Source organism: Cuculus canorus, chromosome 1 (assembly GCF_017976375.1).
Source record: "Cuculus canorus isolate bCucCan1 chromosome 1, bCucCan1.pri, whole genome shotgun sequence".
In the NCBI taxonomy this organism is placed as follows: domain Eukaryota; kingdom Metazoa; phylum Chordata; class Aves; order Cuculiformes; family Cuculidae; genus Cuculus; species Cuculus canorus.
The window spans coordinates 46,163,167-46,178,469 of record NC_071401.1 but is presented as its reverse complement, the minus strand read 5'-3'; the positions used below and the strand labels follow the sequence as shown (position 1 = coordinate 46,178,469).

Here is a 15,303-nt window from a genome sequence, read left to right as displayed (position 1 = left end):
ATAAGGAGGAATTCTTCACGATGAGAATGGTGAGGCACTGCAACAGGTTGCCCAGAGAAGCTGTGAATGCCCCATCCCTGGCGGTGTTCAAGGCCAGGTTGGATGGGGCTTTGAGCGGCCTGACCAAGTGAGGTGTCCCTGCCCATGGCAGGGGGGTTGGAAATGGATGATCTTTAAGGCCCCTTCCAAAGCAAACTATTCTATGATTCCATGATTCTATGATCCTACGATTCCATGACTGACTCCATGACCCGGCGATATGCAGCCCCCCGTCCCCACCGCAGAGATGCTCCAGCCCTCCCTGCGGTCCCTCCCCGGCCGGCGGGGCGGTCGGCCGCGCTGTGCCCGGCGGAGGCGGAGCCCCCGGGGCTGCCATCCCCTCCCCTCTGCCTTTAACAGGTAACGGAGGAGGCGCGACCGTCTCGGCATCTGCTTTCCGGGGTTGCCCTTCGCAGCGCGGCCGCCGCGCGGAGCCCCCGAAGCGGAGCTCCCCCCCCGCCACCTCCGCCCCTCCCCCGTTAACGCTGCGATGGTGCCGGGGAGCGGCCGCCTCCTGCGGCTGGCGGGGGCCGGGGGGACGCAGCTTCTCCTCCTCCAACACACCCGGAGACGCGTCTGCCATGCTGGGGGGAGCCCGCCCCCCCAGGGCAGAGCCCTGGTGGCCAAAAAGAGGGGCTACGACATCACCAGGAACCCGCACCTCAACAAGGTCGGTGCAGCGGGGGGGAAGTGGTGGGGTGGGATGGGTGGGAAGGAGGTCGGTGTGGATCGGGGCTGTTCGGGCTCGGGAGCTGCCCCTAATTCATCCCCCACCCTCCCCCGCATCGTTTACGGCTTCCTGTTCGAAGCAGCATCTCCGCCTTGCTCCAAAGGCGCCTTGCGTTGCGTCTCCATAGCAACCTGCATCCCGGTACTCAGCGTGTTTTGCCAAGGTGAGGCTGTATCCATCCTCAGTACCGAGAGATCCTCAACCTAGAGAGCTGGAAGGTGCAGGGATAGGATGAAGGAGAACGGGTTTAAGCTGAAAGAGGGGAGGTTTAGAGGAAATATTAGGAAGAAATGTTTTCCTGTGAGGATGGTGAGGTGCTGGCACAGGTTGCCCAGAGAATTCGTGGATGCCCCATCCCTGGAGGGCTTCAAGGCCGGGCTGGATGAAGCTTTGAGCAACCTGATCCAGTGAAAGGTGTCCTTGCCTATGGCAGAGGGATTGGAACCACTTTAAGGTCAATTCCAACCCAAACCATTCAATGATTCTATGATTTATGAACAAAAAAAACCCCAAACAAACAAACAAACAAAAAAAAAAAAACCAGAAAAGCAATGCAAAAGTTTTAGGAGAAGGGTTAAACAATGGTGCATTGTGTGAGACCCCAGTGTTTAAACCCACGCTACTTTTCCATCCCTTTCTGGATTTAGAAAGGGGGAAAAAAGAGAATAAAATCTGGATGTAAATTTTGGAGTCACTTATGTCCAATTCGCAGAATCGTTTAGGTTGGAAAAGACTTGTAAGATCATCAAGAATGTTACATTTTAGCTTCTTCCATGACAGGGCATTGAACTGGATGATCTTTAAGGTCCCTTCCAACCCAAACAACTTTATGATTCTATTCTTGTATTAATATTGCTAAAAATAACTACATATATGTTAATTGCCTTAAAAATACATAAAAATTAAACATGATATTGATTGTTAATGGGGCTGCGGCTACATACCATCTGCTTGTTATGTTCTTATCCAGTCTGTGAGCCTCCTGTATCATCTCTTGGACTGGAGACTTTTTGGATGACAGCTTTTACTTCACATCTCATACAATGTGCTGGACATGCGTCTTCTGGTACCTTCTTAGCTGTTCAAAAAGCATTTAGCCATGGCACTTTGAGACATGGTTTAGTAGGCACCGTGATGTTGGGTCAGCAGTTGGACTTGATCTTATAGGTCTTTTCCAACCTTAAATCAGCATCCATAGAGGTGCACCCCTATGGGCCAAGGCATGCGATGACACAAAATGTTACTGAACACCTAACAACCCTGTAAGCGATGTGGTTTGAGACATTGTAGAGTGAATGGAAGAGTGAAGAGGAGTTGCCAGCTATCTCATAAGCAACATTAATTCAGCTCTAAGTGGTTGTGGTGGGTTTTAATTCAGCATCTGACTTGTTCTCTTGGGTGTTGAATGATAGTTATGAAGGGTAGCGTAGCTAATGATTCTAGTAGTCTTAGTTAAAATCAATTCAATCTGAAAAATTAATAGTTTTACCTTTGTTGGCCATTATGTAATAATAACATACACATGGTTTAATCTATTGCATGTTTTAAATTGATCTGATTACCAGAGAAGTAGATTTTTTAATCTCCCATTTGGTGCTTTTCAGAAATGAGCCTTTTCTAAACTTTTTTCTTCCCGTTCAGCAAAATAAAATATTTCTCTTTAAGTCTAAATGGGATTTTAGTCAATGTGGAGAGAATCTGCTTCTGTTAGAGGCATATTGTATTATGTTGTGCCATGCTTACTAAGAAATCTCCCAGCTGGGCTCCAGCCTGGTTGTTTGCAGTTCACATTGTTCCATTCCTCTGTCAGTACAGACATCACATCCACAGACTATCCAAGGCTGGAGAGAAATGGCAGATATATGTGGTAAGGGAGAAGGACTGCATGTTTATACACCGAGGTAACTAGTAACTGGTCATTAGTAAATGCTCAGGCCCTCTTTCAGACTGTTCCAAATAGGCTTCTATTTCTCTGTTGCTCGTAACATTGCACATAACACGCTGAACATAACATGTTCATTGTAGTATCGAAGGAATTAACTGTGTTCAGCTGAAATGGGATATTTCAGTTTGTATGTTGTAGCCTGTCATAGAACTGTAGAGTGGTTTGGGTTGGAAAGGACCTTAAAGATCATCCAGTTCCAACCCCTTGACATAGGCAGGGACATCTTCCACTGAATCAGGGTGCTCAAAGCCCCATCCAGCCTGGCCTTGAACACCTCCAGGGACAGAGTATCCAGGACTTCTCCACTGTCCAGTGCCTCACCACCCTCACAGTAAAAAATTTCTTCCTAATATCTCATCTAATTCTTCCCTCTTTCAGTTTAAAACTATTTCCCCTTGTCCTATCCCTGCACTCCCTGATAAAGACCCCCTCCCCAGCTTTCCTGTAGGCCCCCTTTAAGTATTGGAAGACTGCTTTAAGGTCTCCACAAAGCTTTCTCTTCTCTAAGCTAAATAAGCCCAGCTCTCTCAATGATTCATGGCCTTTTGGTCTGCAATACTGTAGTGGTGTATCTCAGAATTAGGGGTTTTGATCAGTTTTCAGTTGTTGTACTCTCATTACAAATCAATTCCCATTTATCTCTTTGGTAGGTAAATGTGGGCACAGGGTCATTGCTGTTTTCCTGCAGTGGATCTTAATTTTGTCTAAGCTTTCAGCTGACTGAAGGCTGCTCTGTGGGCTGTAGTCCTTACATTTCTCCAAGAACCTCTAGAAAATTTTTTTAAAGTGAGGGTTTGGGCAGCAGATGTTGTGTGCTTTATTCAAAGCCCTGGGTGGTTTATAGCTTTGGAGTGAAGTTTAAAGCACTGGTCTAAAGCTAAGAAATGTGTGCTATTTTATCCAGTAAAGACTGTCCCTCCAGCAGAATCACAGACATACAGACAGTCTAGGGTTGTTGATCCAAGTCTGCTTGTTTACTACGACAAAGCTGCCTTGTTGAAGCCTGTCAGACTTAAAAGTCACTGCTGCCAGGTCCTCTGTAATACCCTAAATATCATAGAATCATGGAATCATTAAGTTTGGAAAAGGCCTCTAAGCTCATCCAGTCCAACCGCAGGCCAACACCACAGTGCCCACTAAACCATGTCCTGAAGTGCCACAGCCACATGGTTTTTGAACACCTCCAGGGGTGGGGACTCCACCACTTCCCAGGGCAACCTCTTTCACTCCTTCACCACTCTTTCAGTAAAGAAATTTTTCCTAATATTCAGTCTAAACCTCTCCTGGCACAACTGGAGGCCATTTCCTCTTGTCCTATCCCTTGTTACTTGAAGAAGAGACCAGCACCCACCTTGCTACAACCTCCTTTCAGGGAGCTGTAGAAGGAGGTATGGCTACCCTCTGTGGTCCAGACCCTTCCCCAGTTCCATTCCCTTCTCTGAATGCATTCCAGCCCCTCAATGTCTTTCTTGGAGTAAAGGGCCCAAAACTGAACAGAGGATTCCAGATGTGGCCTCACCAGAGCCAAGTCCAGGGGGACAATCCCTTCCCTACTCCTGCTGGCCATGCCATAGCTGATCTAATCCAGGATGCTGTTGGCTTTCCTGGCCACCTGGGCACACTGCTGGCTGATGTTCAGCTGTCTGTCCACCAGCACCCCTAGGTCTTTCTCCACTGGGCAGTTTTCCAACCACTCTTCCTCAAGTGTGGATGGTGGCCTGGGCTCGTTGTTGCCCAAGTGCAGGACCCAGCCTTGACCAGGTGCCAGCACCTGGCCTTGTAAACCTCATACATTTTACCTGGGCATGTTGATCCAGCCTGTCCAGATCCTTCTGCATAGCCTTCTTGTCCTCGAGAAGATTCCAACTATGGTAAGACAGGCTTGAAATTAGCTACATTTGTGTTATGGTTGCATTTAAACAGAATTAATAATGAGCACAAGAGCAGCACATCTGAAATAGCAGTTGGCAAGATCAAATCAAGGCTGGATTCTGTTTCCAGATTAGTAAACCTCCTCTCTAAATTTGCAAGGTTTTATTGTTACAGCTGGTTGACTTTAGATCTGGTTAGCATACAACTACCAAGGTAGGCACAGGGCTTTATGTGGCCATGGGACACCCTGCATTTGTTAACTTATAATCAGTTCATGGTTTGCAGAGTGAGAGTATAAGGTGGGCGGAGTTTGGAAGTTCTCTTCTTATTTTTCAGGAGCCCAGAGCTCTTTGAGGAAGTTTTAGGGGATAAGCTGATTTAGAAAAAACAGGTTGAAAACTCCACTGACAATATCTAAATATGCTAAAGCCGAAGCTGGCTTAGAAAGTGCACAACCTGGAAATGAGGAAAGGACGGGAGTGTGCAGGGGTAGATTATCCTATTTACTGGTGTTATTGACTGTTCTTAAGGTTTATGGCTGCTGCTGGAGACAAGAAGGTCGCACAGGTGAACTGACTTGACAGTGGTCTCTTGTTTCAGGGATGTCAAAGCAGACACTTCCATGGCCAAACCAGGCAGCATGTTGGCCGATTCTGGCCCAAGCTAAACCATAGCTATGAGACCGCTAGAAAATTGTGCTGTAGCTCTTCTAGGGTTGAAATGTGAGAGAGCCAGAACACTGTGATGTAGAATGAGCCTTCCTGGTGCTCAGGCGCTAGAACAGGTTGCCCAGAGAAGTTGTGGTTGCTCCATCTCTGGAGGTGTTCAAGGCCAGGATAGATGAGACTTTGAGCAACCTGTTTCAGTGGAATGTGTCCCTGCCCATCGAGGAGGGATGGAACTGGATGATCTTTAAGGTCCCTTCCAACCCAGACCATTCCATGATTCCATGTTTTTATTTGTTCTTTGTTTCACCAGTCAAGACTAGGCATCATCATTGGCTCAGTGGAACCATACTCTGAGGAGATGATCCATGGCCCAGTGTTTCAGGAAATGTGGTGGTGTTCTGGGAACACGATGGCTTATTTCAATTTGTTTTCACCTTCATCCTGCCATGTGGAGTTCCATTTTTGTGTGCTTGGTGTTAATGTCACACATATCTTGATTTTTTTAATCCAGTATGTCTTTTAGCAATGGCATTTCATAATGTTTTGGTACCAAAAAACTTGTCCTTATGGCATGGTCAGCAAACTAAATCTGTTCGTGCTTCTGGTATTGGAAGCAGCCTGCAAAAGTCCCTTTTCCCAGCTTGGATTCCAGTCTTTCTCCTTTATCATAGACAAAACAGGAGGCTATCCACCTTCCCTCCACATAACTTCTTGCCTTGTGTGGAAAAGCGTGGAAGTGCAGAGGAAGTCTCTTGCTGTCAAGGTGAGAGGGGTGCTGATGCAGACCCTCCTTCTGGCTGTATTTACAACCCTGCTACACATTGGTCCTTCTTTTGCTTTTAGCCCTTGTAAATGCATTGATAGGTGTTGGATGGACTGGTTGGGCAGCTTTTATAAGTGCTGAGTTTATGCTTGCAGTCACTGGATATTAATAAAAATAAATTGCCACTGGATATTAATAAAAATAAATTGTATTTGGACCAAAACACTTATTTCCATTTCCTGAGAAGTTTATGTTATAGAAATACTTCCAAAATTTCAACTTTTAAGTTGTGAAAATTCACCAGCTTGGTGGCTGCTTATGCTCCATTCTTTTTTTCATGCCCTTTCTGTTAGAGAAGCCTTAATCCTTACACCAGGCACGTTTTGGCAGAGCAGAGCCAAGACTGAAACTCTTGTTTCATACGGTGGGCCAAGATTTTTGGCATTCAAATAAAAATTGCACTTAAGTAACACAAACTGTGTGATAAATGATATGAAAATTGATATCGGCGCAGTTAGAAAGGGTCTAAGACTGAGTGTTACAGCTGATTCAGCATTCCTTTTCATTTCATCAAGGGTAGTGAGCAACCAGTTGATGACTTTAGAAACATCATGGATGTTGGTGGGAAAACTGAGCATATTGTACACAGAGCTGGTGCTGTAAACAATCTTCACTCACATCAGCAGCCTTCAAGCCTTGCCCCATGGAGGCAGCATGACATGCAGTGACACATAGAAACTATGTGCTGCTATGTGTTGAAATGAGTCACTGCCGCTCATCAGAATTAGTGATTGAACTGAAGGCAGTGCTAATTCACAAGATGGAAGGAAGAGCGCTATTGCATGGCTTGAATTTGGTTTCAGATGGATTTGCCTTGTGGTACGGTACCAGTTGGATCTGGCAGCTTTGTAGTGCTGTGTGGTAGTGTTTGACCCCTGAATTTTTGGTTTTGGGGTGTCACAGGTCTAGGACTCACTGAACAAAACTGCACTTGGAGCAAATTACGTTTGACTTGTTTTTGGATAAAGAGAATGTAGACTGAATTCCTCTTCAGCATCTGTAGCAGCCGCCTCCAGAGGAGCACACTGGCTGCTGTTCCTGACATTCATTCAGAGCTGAGAAAGGGAAGGTGAATGTTTAACACATAACTGCACTCTACTGACACCCCTGCTGAAGAAAGAAGCTGTGGTTGTTTATAATACCTGAAAAGAGGTTGCGGCCAGGTGGTGTTGGTCTCTTCTCCCAAGTAACAAGTAATAGGATGGGAGGAAATGCCCTCAAGTTGTGCCAGGGGAAGATTAGATTGGATATTAGGAAACATTTCTTTACTGAAAGAGTGGTGAAGCACCGGAACAGGCTGCTCGGGGAAGTGGTGGAGTCCCCATCCCTGGAGATATTAAAAAAATATGTAGCCGTGGCACTTTAGGACATGATTTAGTAGGCGTGGTGGGAGTTGGGCTGACGGTTAGACTGGATTAAACATTTTAGAAGTCTTTTCCAATGATATTAATGATTCTATAATGATTATAATTCTATAATTCTATGGGCTGTGGGATACTTTTCTTTCCCTGACTTACTGTAAGCAATGACAACTTGCCTTCCTGCCTCCCGACTTGCCTGGCTAATGGGAGATACCATGCAAACGTCTGCCTTTGGCAGCTCACCTGTAGCGTACATGTTTCACTCACTCTTCATGTCAGAGCATCCCACTGCTGGCACGTGTCCCTCTGCGGCAGCACATAGGCGTTCCTAGCACCAAACCTCTGGCAGAGTTAGGCCGCAGAGTTTGATACTGGAGCTGCCGATGCACGTGCCTGCTGTAGCCGAGAGCTGGATGCTGCCTTGCACAGAAGCCTTTCCTGTTCCTATCTCTGAATAAATGTTATGCAGGAGTACAGAGTGTTCTCTTTTCTTGATTTTTTTAAATTACAGATCTTTTTTTAGTTATCCCTGGGGCTCTGCAGAAATATTACACTCAAAAACTACTTAAAGGGGCCTACAGGAAAGCTAAGGAGGGGCTCTTTATCAGTGATTGCAAGGACAGGATGAGGGAGAACAGTTTTCAGCTGAAAGACGGGAAGTTTAGATTTACTGTTGACTGTGGTGAGGCACAGAGAAGTCATAGATGCCCCATCCCTGGAGGTGTTCAAAGCCAGGTTGAATGAGGCTTTGAACAACCTGATCCGGTGAGTGGTATCCCTGTCCACTGCAGGGAGTTTGGAACTAGGTGGTCTTTAAGGTCCCTTCCAACCATTCTACAATTCTATATGACAGAATCACAGAATCACCAGATTGGAAAGGACCCATTGGATCATCGAGTCCAACCATTCCTAACACTCTCTAAACCATGTCCCTCAGCACTTCATCCACCCGTTCCTTAAACACCTCCAGGGAAGGCGACTCGACCACCTCCCTGGGCAGCCTGTGCCAGTGCCCAATGACTCTTTCTGTGAAGAATTTTTTTCTGATATCCAACCTGAACCTCCCCTGGCGGAGCTTCAGGCCATTCCCTCTTGTCCTGTCCCCTGTCACTTGGGAGAAGAGGCCAGCTCCCTCCTCTCCACAACCTCCTTTTAGGTAGTTGTAGAGAGTAATGAGGTCTCTCTCCCCTCAGCCTCCTCTTCTCCAGGCTAAACAACCCCAGCTCTCTCAGCCGCTCCTCATAAGACTTGTTCTCCAGCCCCTTCACCAGCTTCGTTGCTCTTCTCTGGACACACTCCAGAGCCTCAACATCCTTCTTGTGGTGAGGGGTCCAGAACTGAACACAGTATTCGAGGTGTGGTCTCACCAGTGCTGAGTACAGAGGGAGGATAACCTCCCTGGACCTGCTGGTCACACTGCTTCTGATACAAGCCAAGATGCCATTGGCCTTCTTGGCCACCTGGGCACACTGCTGGCTCATGTTCAGTCGGCTGTCAACCATTACCCCCGGGTCCTTCTCTTCCGTGCAGCTCTCCAGCCACTCTTCCCCCAATCTGTAGCACTGCATAGGGTTGTTGTGCCCCAAGTGCAGGACCCGGCATTTGGTCTTGTTAAACCTCATCCCATTGGTCTCGGCCCAGCAGTCCAGCCTGTTCAGATCCCTTTGCAGAGCCTCCCTACCCTCCAGCAGATCGACACTTCCTCCCAGCTTAGTGTCATCTGCAAACTTGCTGAGGGTGCACTCAATGCCTTCATCCAGGTCATTGATAAAGACATTGAACAGAGCTGGACCCAGTACTGAGCCCTGAGGAACCCCACTTGTGACTGGCCTCCAGCTGGAGTTAACTCCATTGACCACCACTCTCTGGGCCCGGCCATCCAACCAGTTTTCAACCCAGGAGAGGGTGCGTCTGTCCAGGCCAGAGGCTGACAGTTTCTGAAGCAGAATGACAGTTTCTGAAGCAGAATATATGTTTTGATAGGCCAACTGATTGACATGAGTGGGAGAAGTAAAATGTGGGATTTTCATGTTCATAGCCCTTCTAGCAACTGGTTATTTAAACCCCAACTAGATCAGTTGGTCCAATTAAAAGAACCCAAAATAACAATAGCAACAAAAAAACCCCACCCATCCCCAACACAAAAGCTCTGCCTGTGAGATGCTTCCTACTCCACAGGAAATGCAATGGCTTTGTGTTGCTATTTGTGTCTGTAGCTTCTTGGTGGGATAAAACAATTGCTCCTGTATATGTGATTGCAGTTATTGGAGGGACAAGACAAGGCCCTTCTCTCCCCTAATACTGTATGGAGCTTTCTAACTCTATCCATAAAATGAGCCAAATAAGAAAAAAATTATGTGCTGAAGTGCTAAGTTTGAATAGTGTGGAAAAAAAACAATACAATCTAAAAATGTATTGTGTCTCCCATTTATTCAGATCTTTTGTTAAACAGACACTCTTTTAAAAGCAGAAAACTAGGAGAAAAGAATCATAGAATCATGGAACCATTAAGGTTGGAAAAAAATCTTTAAGATCATCCAGCCCAACACCACTGTGCCTACTAAACCATGTCCCTGAGCGTCACAGCCACACAGTTTTTGAACACCTCCAAGGATGGAGACTCCACCACTTCCCTGGACAGCATCTTCCAGTGCCTCAACACTCTTTCCATAAATAATTTTTTCCTAATATCCAATCTAATCCTCCCCTGGCACAAATTGAGAGAAACTCATTTTGGACCATGCAAAGTCTGAATTCCAACAGCTACTTCTGTAGGAAAAAGCAGAAAGGTAAGGTGGTTGCTGGAGTGTGAAAGGCACTTTTAGCTGTACTGGAACAGGTCAGGAGTTCAGGTGCTTTCTGGTTGAGAGATGGAGCTTGTACGAGATGATATGAAAGTGTTTAAAGTGATGCGGACACTGGGAAAAAGAGTGGAAAGCTCTCTCCCTTCAGTCTGTGTCAAGCAGATGGTTTGATGGGTGGAAGTGGTGGAAAGTGATGATCAATGTAAGCTTGTGCTTCAGGTCGGTGCAGCTACAGCAGACTTCCCAAGGATGAGGGAATGCTGATCTTAACACAGAACCGCTCGCCTTCTGCAGTGTCTGCTGCTTTATACTCCCTAGGGAATTTGCTTACATTGGCATCTTACAAGTTTGTCAAATAAATCACATCCAAGCACTGACTCAGTTGCTCAAAGGTAATAAAAGAATTGTTTTCCCTCTCAAGTTCAGAAGATTTTCAGTGCACAGACCTCTGGGACATGTCTCTTATTGCACACATGCAACAGATTCTTCGCAGGTTTGGTAAATTGCCCGGGTTATGATGTGTAGCAATGTTTGTTAGAAGGAGACATGTGTGACATGCCTTTCCTTCTATGTGTAGCTGCCAGCAGCTTTTACTGGCTTATGTCTAGGGAAAAAAAGCACAGAGCTCCCACTAAGCATCATGCTCTGGTTTCTAAGAGGCGGCACAGACTTAAAGTATCGGAAAGCTTTCCATTGATTCCAATGAACTTATTTTTATATTAGGACTCGGTGATCTTAAAAGTAATTTCCAGCCTAAACGATTCTGTGAACTTTGCATCAAGCCTGTTTTGAATATAGGAACGAGCTACCTCACCATTCAAGAAGGGAGCACCTCCCATATGAGGACAGGCTGAGAGAGTTGAGCTTATTTAGCCTGGAGAAGAGAGGGCTCAGGAGCGACCATATAGCAGCCTTCCAGTACTTAAAGGGGCCTGCGGGAAAGCTGGGGAGGGGCTCTTTATCGGGGAGTGGAGGGATAAGACAAGGAGGAATGGTTTTAAGCTGAAAGATGGGAGATATACATGAGATATTAAGAAGAAATTTATTATTGGGGGGGGGGGCACTGGGACAAGTTTCCCAGAGAAATCATGGATGCCCCATCCCTGGAATTGCTTAAGGCCAGGTTGGATGAGGCTTTGAGCAACGTGATCCAGTGGAATGTGTCCCAGTCTATGGCAGGGGGTTGGAACTGGATGGGCTTTAAGTTCCTTTCCAACCCAAACCATTCTATGTTTCTATGTTAAGTTTATGTTTTGTAAATGATTCTGAGGTTATTTGATCCCAAATGGACAAGATTGAAGATAATACAGTATGGAATTTTACCACATTGCTCTGTTAATGGAGACTAATTAAAATGGACAAAGAGACAAATTAAAATCGAATTTGTGCTTACAGAATCTCAGAGCAAAAATGGAATTTGCCAATATCATCAGTTTCTACTTATGTGGAATCACATGAAGGCTCCATCTGCTTCCATAGGTTTGCATCCTGAAAGTCAAAAGTGCTTTTCAGTACTCTTTATTGTAGCTTTCTCTGTCCAAGCTTATTTATCTTCCTCCTGGGCTTTGGAGCAGCCAGCTCAGTGATGCCTTTCCAGTGCTAAAAGCTGTCCTCATGCACATGGGCAGGAAGAATCGGACTTCTTCACAAGAGCTGCTGGAGGAAAAGCTGGGGAGATACAGGCTGAAAGTGTTGGGGTTGTGCATCCTGGAGAAGGTGAGGACACCTTAGAGTCCAGTACTTCAAGGCGGCCTACAGGAAAGCCGTGGAGGATTGGAGCTTTTTATCAGGGAGTGCAGGTATAGGACAAGGGGGAATGGGTTTGAGCTGAAAGAAGGGAGATTTAGATGAGACGTTAGGAAGAAATTCTTTACTGTGAGGATGGGAAGGCATGGGCACACGTTGCTCACAGAAGTAATGGGTGTCCCATCCCTGGATGTGTTCAAGGCCAGGTTGGGTGGGTCTTTGAGTAACCTGATCCAGTGAAAGTTGTCTCATCCCATGGCAGGGGAGTTGGAACTGGATGGTCATTGAGGTCCTTTACAACCCAAACCATTCTATGATTCTGTATCACAGAGAGCTTAAAGCTACGCTGGAGAGTTCTTGTAGTAGCTTAATAAAACTTACAAAACCACCTTTGAATTACGACCTTCCAGATGTCCATTGGTCAAGGGTAACTGGGATTATGAAACCAGAATGAATGCATGACTGATGCTGGCTGAAACTGGGCCACTCCCCCTAAGGACAAGGAATTGTTTTGGATTTAACATGTTAACTGTACTCAAAGTTATAAGATAACAAACTCATTTCTCATAGAAATAGAAGGAACTGAGGCAGAGGCTCTGGAAAGCAGTGGTAAGGCTCTGGCTGCTGCTGGAAAACAGGGTTGGTGTTGACTGCTTTTTAAAAGTTAATTGAGTTTTAAAGATAAGCTTTAATGGCTTTGGCAGTGAGAGTGCAGCTGTAACCAGATCTTGTTTTGCACAAGTGCCTTTGGGATTTCTCTGCAAGGTCAGATGTCCGATTGACAGGCAGCCAAAATGCTTCCCTGGTAGGAACGTAACCAGTATTTGGTGGAGGTGCAAAATGAGTTTCCCACTGAAGCCGAATCTCAAAGCGTACAGGAGTACAGCAGTTTCATTTCCTGCAAGGCAGGAAACCCTGGAAGCATGTCTTAGGATTTCCTGCAGGGAAAGAGGGATATTAATCTTATTTGACTTACAGAATTGTAATATTTGCAGTGCAATTTGTAACACAGAAGAGAAAGTTTTCCATTAGTATTTCCTGAGAAATGGCAAATTGAGTGAAGTGCATTACTTTATGTCACAGAATAAATACTGCAGCTCATGGACCATAAATGCTCCAAGTGTTAGAGTGCGGAAAAAGAACAGTGGATGAGGTTCCAGATCCACGCGGAGGCAAGGAATGGCTGAGACTGTTCTCGTGTCTTTCTCGATGTCTTTGATTGGTGTCATCATAATTTAATATCTGAACTGTAGTGCTATACCAAATGTGCTTGTGGGAGGTGGAAGCCTCAGTCTGGTTGATTAAACAGTCACTGGGTCAGTTTGCTTCTGGTTTTAATTTTCCTAGTGTTACAAAATTCCGCACAAAAATTGAGCCGATGATGGTGCACTCTGGTTTGGGGCCAAACCCAAATATCCTTGAAGTCTTTGGAGCCTCATCCCTTTCAGGTTCATCGTAATTTCACACTATGGAACATGGTTTATGTGTCTTAGAGAGGCTTAAAACTTAATTTTGAGACAACATCACCCAGGCAGAAGAATGTTGCTAGGAGAGGTGAGGCACTTGAGCTGAAGAGACTCTGGTATGAGGCTTTCCAGATCTGCAGCATGTATGTGAGTGTGTCCATGGCAGTGAGACCATCTGGATACACATTATTCTGTGCATTGCAGATCCTCATCTCCTTTCTGGGTGAGATGTGGGATTTCTTTCCATTGAGTATAAGGAGATCCCAGGGTGACCCATTCACCCAGACACCTGCACTGTAAATGTCTAAAGCAACTGAGATACCTTTGCACTGTGAATAGGGACCTACAAGAAATGTCGTGAGGGGCTCTATATCAGAGAGTGCAGAGACAGAATGAGGAGGAATGGTTTTAAGCTGAGAGAGGGGAGATTTAGATGAGATATTAGAAAGAAATTTGTTATAGGTAAGGGTAGTGAGGCACCGGCACAGGTTGCCCAGAGAAGTCGTGGATGCCCCATCCCTGTAGGTGCTCAAGGTCAGGTTGGATGAAGCTTTGGGCTGTCCCTGCCCATGGCAAGGGGGTTGGAACTGTAAGATCTTTAAGGTCCCTTTCATCCCAAACCATTCTATGATTCCATGATTCTATGAATGGACACATACTAGATGTCTTGTGCTGGATTTGCTGTTCTCTTTGTCACTGATGCTGCAGGTACTCCAGCAGGTAATTTTCCCTCTGTGCTTCAGTGTTCCCATCACCTCCTCAGAGTGTTGCCACATAGACTCCTTGACACCATGGTCTTTGAAGACTGACTTTGTCCATCTCTTTGCAGAACCCTGTAGGCAGAAGGATACTAAAGGGCAGATAATGTAGCAGAATGAACATCCAGTTCTTTTGAACCAGTTTCTTTGTAATCCCTATGTTTACTCACTGCTGTTTTCCTGGATGTGACTGGAGATTCATTCTTTGTTTAAAAGAGGTGGAGAGATGAGCAAAGAGGAAAGATGAAAACAAGGAATAGAGGGGGAAGTACAGGAGATGAGGAGTGGGCTTTATCCAGCCTAATTCCATTGCCTCAACACGTACTTTAATAATAAAGATAATCAAATTATTTCTGAGACAAAGGGAGCTTCCCTGCCCTGTATGCTGTACAAAGAAGGCAGACACACTGGGGTTCCCTGTTCCTGTGAAGATCATGAGTGTGCAAAATGCCCTGACCATCTGTAATTCTGTATGGGAGATCCTGCATCTCCATCAGGTATAGAGTCTCGATATCTCCTGAGGTCTGATCTGGCAGGTGGTGAATATTTCATCCAAGCTGCTTGTGAAACCAGACTATCTGTTGTCCAAGGCTACCACAAAAGTCCTTCTGTCTGGCATTCTTTAAAATATCAAAGACTGAGATGTCTCCTTTTTGCATGACACTGATTTCTTATGGTGCTACACATGTGCATCCTAGTAATGGATACTATACTCCTGGTAATGGGTACTGTACGAGCACAAAAGGGAGACACTGGATGCCTTCCTGGGATACTTCTAACTTTAAATGCATAATTTAAGGTTTAAAAATACCACCTGAAAAGCAATATATAGAATATTCTGTACACTAAGAGCTTACATTCTCCTATCAACAGTTTGTATTTATTTTCAGGGTTCTTGTTTGTAGCCAGTACTTCCCTGAGAAGAAATATGAGGTGCGTCCATGGTGAGACAGATGAGCCAAGAGAGTGCTGGATTTACTGTGCCTTTGTGTCCAGTTCTGGAATCCTCAACATAAGAAGGATATGGAGCTGTTGGAATGGGTCCAGAGGAGGGCTACAAGGATGCTCAGAGGGCTGGAGCACCTGCTCTA

The 15,303-nt window shown here is 45.6% G+C and overlaps 1 protein-coding gene across 2 annotated transcripts in view; it reads left to right on the top strand.

The window, feature by feature from the left end:
- The first annotated feature begins 383 nt into the window (after nt 1–383).
- The window catches only part of LOC104062980 (NADP-dependent malic enzyme, mitochondrial), a 129,726-nt gene continuing 114,806 nt past the window's right edge, over nt 384–15,303 (top strand). Inside the window, exon 1 of one of the 2 annotated variants that reach the window (XM_054083596.1) lies at nt 384–709. In XM_054083596.1, the coding sequence (XP_053939571.1) occupies nt 530–709 (180 nt within the window). In that variant the 5' untranslated portion in view covers nt 384–529. The remainder of the gene's footprint in view (nt 710–15,303) is intronic. The other variant, XM_009565123.2, reaches the window with a different exon arrangement.